This window comes from Herpailurus yagouaroundi, unplaced genomic scaffold (assembly GCF_014898765.1).
Source record: "Herpailurus yagouaroundi ecotype Mexico unplaced genomic scaffold, PumYag 66975, whole genome shotgun sequence".
Classification (NCBI taxonomy): domain Eukaryota; kingdom Metazoa; phylum Chordata; class Mammalia; order Carnivora; family Felidae; genus Herpailurus; species Herpailurus yagouaroundi.
In genome coordinates this window covers 68-8,567 of record NW_024419839.1, presented here as the reverse complement: position 1 = coordinate 8,567, position 8,500 = coordinate 68, and the positions used below count along the sequence as shown (strand labels likewise).

Genomic DNA, 8,500 nt, shown 5'->3' with positions numbered 1-8,500 from the left:
GTGAGATCATGACCTGAGCTGAAGTCAGACGCTCAACCAACTGAGCCACTCAGGCACCCCAGAAAATGTCTATAATTTTTAAAGGTACATAGTGCTGCATCAAGGGGACAATGTAATGATCTTTGTAATTTATCCTGAAATGTTAAAGGAAAAAAAAATGATGTAGCAAATATAGAAAGGTGTTAGTTGTTAAATCATAATTATGGGTGTCCTCTATTCCTCTGCATATTTGAAAATTTTAATAATAAGCAGCTGAAATAAGTCATTGAAATGTTTTTTAATTCAGTTAAAAATTAATTTGTACTGAGGTACCTAGCTAAATAATGACTCAAATGGAGGCAAAATCTGAAATTTCAGGCAAAAGAAATTTAACTCACATCCCACATACTGTTATGTTCACTTTTTCATCCAGGATACTGATTATCTTTGGCACCTGAACTTTGACCTCAAACTTGGGAAGCACTGTTGGTAGAGATAATGGAAATAGGGAGGTTGGTAAATATTTAATGGAAATACAAATATTTTCATGTCTATAATTTTCCCCAAAATAATATCCTGAAGGCCTAGATGCATTTTTCTTTTTTCAATATATGAAGTTTATTGTCAAAATGGTTTCCATACAACACCCAGTGCTCATCCCAAAAGGTGCCCTCCTCAATACCCATCACCCACCCTCCCCTCCCTCCCACCCCCCATCAACCCTCAGTTTGTTCTCAGTTTTTAAGAGTCTCTTATAGATGCATTTTTCAATGTGCCAATTTTAAGATAATAAGGTTTAACAACTCATGCAAAATTTAACTGACTTCGTGGTGACAGCAGATCTCAATGACACTAAACAAATGATGATGGTTCCACTGAAATAAGAATTTTGATACTTGGCAAAGTGCAACTTGCTACTGGAAATCAGACTCGTGAATTTCTGGTGCACAGAATTACGATGACTTTACAAACAGCTAAAGCTGATTCCAATCCGAGTTCAACATACCTACGCGGAATTCAAAAAATCTAAATGAATGCTTGGTAAGAAACAAAATGTTATGTCCTTTTCATCGTTCATAATCCATACCAAATTCCTCTACAGTGAAGGAGTGCTCTATCCTTTTGCCTGATTCCTTCTGTGCCACCACCTTGTAAGAGCCCTGAATGGGCTCGGACGAGAGGGGAAAGGCCAGCTGTTGGAGGCCACTCTCCAACTTGACACCTTGCCATTGTCCAACACGGTTTCCTTTTGGGTCCTAGACAGAAACAGGGAGCATGGAGAATAATCATGTAGCTATGATAGCTCTTGAACAAAAGACTTTGGGGTTGGTAACTGGCATTGCCTTCAGAAGAGATAAACACAGAAGAAAGATAAAACAGGGTAAACCTGACATCTGGGAGCAGGGGATTTTAGATCTGACAGTTGTTTTTTTTAATAGTAATTCATCTCTCAGGAGTATCAGAACTTCCATTCTTAAACGCGCTGATTTCTTTATACAAGACTCTGATGCTTACCTCAAGGTATACCAGTGGAATCTATATGAAAAAAGGAAAGAGATGTGATTAGAATTTCACCAAAGACTATGATTTCAGACTTGTGATCAAATAGGGAAATGGGAAAATGGATTCTGTAGTAAGTTATAACAAAATTTAACCTGAAACATTAAAGAGCTAGAACTGTTCAGGGAAACTAGTAAATAGTTCTAAGTGAAAAGCATAAATAATGTATTTCCACAACAATCATTTCCTGGAAAAATATTTTTGGTGAATAAGTTTTATTAATATTTATTAATTTACTCATATTTTTAACCAGTAATACTAGGTACTTACGACCTGTAAGTAAAGAATATGACTATATTGCTTACTTATATAAATTATATATTAATACCGTGATATGTCATTTTGATTTAGACCAAGTAAGAATTTTGGTTAACAGTTAACTAAGAACATTTTTTCCTAATTTAAAAACTTGCATTTTTACAGCAGCTTTGTTTCTTTCCTTGTTGAAAGCTAGTTGGAGCAAGGATCACCCAATTAACAAAAATGAAATCTTTACATGCGATATATATTGTATATTATACTATGTGTTAATATCTATCACAAATACATGTGTATATAGTATATATACGTATTTGTTACCATATTACAATCTTGTCTATTATGTATATATTCAGAAACAGTGAAACTCTGTGCTTTTAGTAATCATAAACTCCTTGAGAGTATGGATATGGATAACATCTCACTTTTTTACTCTTCATTATGTTTAATGTATTATGGTCACAGCAATAAATGTAGCTGACTATTGTTGAGCTGATTAATTACTGTTGTAAGAGAGCTTCCTCCATTGTTTACTCCTCAGTAATGCCTTCCATAAGACTCTAGATCTGTAGGGAGTTAGGATCCCAGTTTCCAAAAGGAATGAGTTTCAGCTTCTTGCTTTTCCTGGACCTTCCTGCCCCTGCTTGGGTGAGTACTCCCATCCCCTCCCCCCATCCCCACCACCAACCCAAACCGTAACTACTGAGATCCTTACCAGTTCATTTAAGGGGTGAAAGTTTTCATCCACAGAGACAATACGGAATTTTACTAAAAAAGAAATACTCTGATAAGACTCAGACATGATATGATAAGGCAGGTCATGTGAGTGATAGGGCAGGAGGCTAAGAGATGGGGATAATTAATGGCGCTTGGCTGGAAAACCAGCTTTGGGGTGGCCTCTCCTTCTCAGTAGTGCCCCAGTAGTAGAATTTCCCTACATACCTGTCTGTCCTGGTTTATAGATGGGTTTGTCTGTCTGGACAAAGACCAGACTTTGAGCATTCTTTACCAGCATTGTGTTCCTCTTCCTGAAGTCTTGTGTTGGTCCCTTTATCTGGACACTGAGAAATGCCATCTCTGACAAGGATGAGCTCCTTGGGAGCTGAACAACAAAAAATACCACCGAGGAGTTGCACAGTCTTCTTTCTCTGAATCCTTCATCCATGACTATTTTCTACCTCTCTCTCAGCTTCACCAAGGGCTAGGTAAGTATGAATATTTTGCCAGACATGAATGAAGATAATAATATAAGATATAGGGGAGATATGTCAGTGAGAACAGCCGTCAGTGGAACCCAAATATCCAGAGAGCTAACCTGGAACTCTAGTTAATTGCTTGCTCTGACCTTAAAGAGATGGTTACATATCAAAATTAGAAACCCTCTTTGACTAAGTCAGGGCGCATGGGTGGTTCAGGCATCCGACTCGTGATTTCGGCTCATGTCACGATCCCATGGTTCATGAGATCGAGCCCTGTGTCGGGCTCTGCGCTGACAGCATGAAGCCTGCTTGGGATTGGGGTTCTCTCTCTCTCTCTCTCTCTCTCTCTCTCTCTCTCAAAATAAATAAACAACCTTTATTTAAAAAAGAAAAGAAAAGAAAATCTCTTTGACTAAGTCATGCTTTCTATGGCCAATAGAATTCTTTTTTAATTTAAATTGAACTTTGGCATGCAGAAAAATATTTCTCTCCTCTGTGGATGGAAATTCCATGCTTTGTTTCTTTTTTTTTTTTTAATTTTTTTTAACGTTTATTTACTTTTGAGACAGAGAGAGACAGAGTATGAACAGGGCAGGGTCAGAGAGAGAGGGAGACACAGAATCTGAAACAGGCTCCAGGCTCTGAGCAGTCAGCACAGAGCCCGACGCGGGGCTCGAACCCACGGACCGCGAGATCATGACCTGAGCCGAAGTCGGCCGCTTAACCGACTGAGCCACCCAGGCGCCCCCATGCTTTGTTTCTTAGTAGCTAAAAACTCACTCTCTTTCGCACGTTATGAAGTCCCCACCAACATTTAAAAAAAATATTGTATTTTTTTTAAAGGCTCCACATCCAAACGTGGGCTCAAACTCATGACCCCAAGATGAAGAGTCACATGGTCTACCAACTGAGCCAGCGAGGTGCCCCAGCTCACTAACATTCTTAAAGTTGTTCTTTGCAGATTCAACACCAGCTCCCGTCACCATGATTCGATATAACGTATCAAACAAGGACAGGCAAATAGTACTCACAGTGAAGGAGACGCAGTGGAATAAATCCTTCTGCACCACCAGGTCAGTGAAGAGGCTCTGGTTTGCCCTGAGGGACTCCAAGGAAGCACTTACAGTCACTGTCTCATTCAGGTAGCTCAGAAGGACGCAACCCTTCTCAGGAGTCTTGGTGTGGAGCAGGGAGGGGACCAGCACCATATACTGCCTGGGGAGAGAAGGCTGAGTCAGAGACAGAAATGGAGAATAACAAGCATTTTCAACCATAAACGTGTTTTCCGTAACCATATGTATTTCTTGCTACGATTGATTCCATACCAACTGTCAATGAACAAAGAACAGGATGATGGAAGGTTCATCGCTGCCAGGCATACGAATTCTATTTTTCACTCCTGAGTAGTCCCTCACCCGCACAGCCTATACCAGAAGTTGGCCGCAAGGATGTTATAGTTTTACATCCACTCTTTGTATTAAAGGGCATTAATATCCGAGTTCCTGAATATATACCCATAAAAGTACATATATATAACAAATTGCTGATGATTATTCACTTTATAAAAAATTTACATTAAATTCTGTCTCTATAAACATCCCTTGTGCATGAACACCACGACTGAATACATTCATCTGGAAAAACCTCAGTGAAATCGTTTTTTTGTAACAGCAGTACTGAAGACATAACGTATTTGCTGTTTCTCTAAGGTTCTTCAGACATACCTTAGCCAAAATCAATGGTATTTTTGTCAACGAGTTTTAATTTTTGTTATTAATTTGCATGCACACACACGCACTCACAAGGACACATTGCACTTGATTAACATCCTCCTTCATCCTCACCCTCTTGAGGTAATCAATATTAATATATTGATATTAATACTTCTATGTTCATAAATATATCCCCGTGGTCAAACCTATATGGGTCAATAAATTATCTTATTAAAAAACCAAGTTCATACAAAACATATTACTTTACAGTCTTTTTTATTCTAATTATTGAATGTATTTAATTATTCAGAGGTATGGGCAACCTTTTGTGTGAGTTTACTGGGATCATGACCAGAGCCGAAATCGAAATATGGATGCTCAAACGACTGAGTCACCTACGTGCCCCTTAAAGGTTGTGTTTTTAGGTAATCTCTACACCCAATATGGGGCTTGAATTTACACCCCTGTGGTCAAGAATCACCTTCTCCATTGACTGAGCCAGCCCGGCACCCTTGTGAGTTTACACTCTTGACTTTACTGATACGTTTCCTTTATCTATTATATTCTTACATACCCCCCTCCCCCTCCGGATAGTTCCAGTCACAATTCTAGCCATTTTTCAGGAACCCTCCCAAGTGACACGTTTGACCAAAAAACCATTCATGAAACATTCGACGCCATATGATCTCCCCATAGCCTGAACCCCTATGGGCTGAAATGTGTTTCCTAAGTGCCTGGTACCTGCAAGGAATTGTGTTAAGCAGTCTCTGTATTAATCCTCCTAACAATCCTGTGTGGTACATGCATCATATTTTGTATGTTCATGATAAACGTGAGACCCTCGCCAATTCCCAAATTTGAATACGCAACAGTAAGATACTTCCTGCTCTGCCTACTCACTAAACCAATAAATCATACACAAAATGTGACTTTGCAAAGCTTTAGTGATTCAATAGCTGCAGATTTAAGTCCTTAATTTATTGGCGTTAATTTACAATTAAGAAAAAAAAAAACCAGGGCTATTTTTTCTTATATTGTTTTACTACCCTTTCCCTTCTACCTCCAACATGGACTCTTACGCTTAAGAAACAGCAGGCAATTTGACACACGAAACACTATTTTATTACTTTTCAGAATTAATAGGTATGAGACTCACAGAAGAGAATAACAGAGACAGTTTAGTTGTGGAATCTAGAAGTCAGACTTGGTTCTCTCATTCTCCAAGGGGTCTCTTCCAACGCATTCATCAAGCTGTATGTGTTTTAAGTTTTTCCTTGGCAAAACTGTATGCCATGGATCTTTAGATCTGCTCTTCAATAATTAAAATCTCATACACAGATTCAGTACAATCCTTATCAAAACCCCAATGACATTTGTGTGGAAATAGAAAAATCTGCACATATTCTCTCCTTTAATAAACTTCAAGGGCAAATCACTCCAAATTACCAACAAACACTTATAATTAAACTATGAAGTAATATATTGAAAATTGCACAATGGGAGCTATGATTCAGACACACAGAGGATCCAACATTTAAAACAGAATGACTTTGGCTCAGGTCATGATCTCGCGGTTCCCAAGTTCGAGCCCCACGTCAAGCTCTGTGCTGACAACTCAGAGCCTGGAGCCTGCTTCAGATTCTGTCTCCCTCTCTCTTTGCCTCTTCCCACTCACACCCTGTCTGTCTGTCTCTGTCTCTCAAAAATCAAAATAAACATTAAAAAAAATAGATTGACATTGAGGGAAGGTTGGGGGGGGGATGGGTTAAATAGGTGATGGGTGTTAAGGAGGTCACTTCTTGTGATGAGCATTGGTGTTGTATGCAAGTGATGAATCACTGAATTCCACAACTGAAACTATTTTACTGTATGCTAACTAACTGAAATGTAAACAAAAACTTAAAAAAATTCATTAAAATCTCAGGTGTTTTTATTGGATAAGTGCTAAAGTTTTGTTCTAAAGTAAAGAAGCTCAGAGCAGTTAAATAACCTGTCCATAATCATTCAGATGGTACCTCTCATTGAATCCCTTTCTGGAATTTGGGTAGTTTTTGACCTGAATAATCTACTCTGAACTATATGTGTGTGTGTGTGTGTGTGTGTGTGTGTGTGTATGTGTATGTATATATATATATATATATATATATATATACACATATATATACACATATATATATACATATAATGTAAATCACATTTATCAAAAATGTGATAACATAAAAATTATCGGTTTTTACCTCCTCGTCCACACTTTTTTCCCTCCAGTTCTTTGATGTTCATAGGAAAGAAGGCATGAGTGTATAATAACTTATTCAATGTACTGTTTTTGTTCTTATTAGTTATAAGCCTGTTTGATATCATAATTTAAAAAGTAATTCCATATATACCAGATATTTCAAACAACTATTTCATAAAGGCTCGTGAGCATTCATTTAACAGATATTGAAATTGGGACCCATCCAGGTTGAGTAATTTGCCCAAGACTTCCTCTGTAAGTGAGCAATTAAACCCTTAAAATATTACCTAATCATGAATGTTGGCATTTTAAATATTTGCCTTTGTAGGAGTGACTGAATTTTGCAAATATTAAACAGAGGACTTTTAGTTTTCTCTTTTCGTCATGTTCCCCTGAAACCTCCATGACTCTGAAGCTTACTGACCCAAGGCAAAGGAGAATAGTCACCCGGGCTTTTGGGTAATGTCTCTCATTTATCGCATCGAGGGCTAATAAGGTTGGGGCGACGCAGAATGTCTTCTACATAGACGATACCTCTTCTGTTTATGACAACTAGGCCATGAGGCTTGTTGTTCTTTATCAAATGGTGGATGGGATGTAAAGCAACAGTTTTCAGGGGGCAGAGTCATCCTGCGTTGTGTTGGACTGAAAACACAGACCGCTTAACATTTCCGACCCCAATAAATGCCCCTTGCTTCATCCATCCAGCCTCCACGCAGAAATCTGAACAGCACCCCCCCGCCCCCCGCCATATTTCCAGATGCTCTCTGGGTGGAATGCAGTGGGAGGTGGTACCATATGGCTGGTGGTACCATCCATAGTTGGAGATGAGGTAGAGGAGTGATGGGAGAGAAACATACGTTGACCGGTTACTGGGAGATTGTACGCTGAAAGGATTTGAAGAAGAAAGGAAAGTGAGTTGGCCAGCGTTCTGACCTTTGATGCCTCTGCACGTTTAGGACTCTGGAGGCTGCCATGATCAACCTGGAATGTAGCTATGTCAGTCCGGAGGGGATTGGGTAGGGGTCTGAACTTCAAACGGGAGAGGTGACTCTGCAGTACAGGTTGTATTGGAACAGCCGAGGGATTGGAGGAAGGATGCTGTGGCCAGTTCGGGGTTCTATAGGATAAAAAAAGAGCTGAGGTGGATCAGAGTCGGCCAGAGAGGGCTTCTGGGACTTCTTGGTCAAGGAAGCAAGCTGAGACAAACCAGATGGCTGAAGACTCAAGTGATGAATGCTGGCAGGTAAGGAGAGGCTAGATTAGCAATGGCCGAGGAAGAACGAAAACTCTCAGGTTTCAGACTCTGAGCCTTTTTCTCCACCAGGAAGGAATGGAGATCACAACCTTCTAGATACTATGGGGAGGCAGTATCTAATATCTAGATACTATTGGGGAGGAACTGGGGAGAGGTGGAAGAGAAGCTTTGCAGTTATTGGATTCCACCGACTTTACAACCGACTAGTTTCAAATGACTCCTTGCCCCTCTCCCTGACTGATTCGTCACTGGGGTCTCTTGCTGAGGACTCAGTAAGTTATTGGAAAAACAGAAGAAA

General features: G+C 39.5%; 1 protein-coding gene across 1 annotated transcript; it reads right to left on the bottom strand.

The window, feature by feature from the left end:
* Positions 1 to 377: 377 nt before the first annotated feature.
* Positions 378 to 8,201, bottom strand: LOC121024710 (pregnancy zone protein-like; the record flags this gene model as incomplete). The annotated part of the gene is made up of 7 exons (XM_040466903.1): positions 378 to 462; positions 1,067 to 1,235; positions 1,495 to 1,515; positions 2,513 to 2,565; positions 2,740 to 2,899; positions 4,028 to 4,211; positions 8,007 to 8,201. Coding segments are annotated over 7 exons (867 nt in total), but the record flags the coding sequence as incomplete, so codon positions are not given.
* Positions 8,202 to 8,500: the final 299 nt, after the last annotated feature.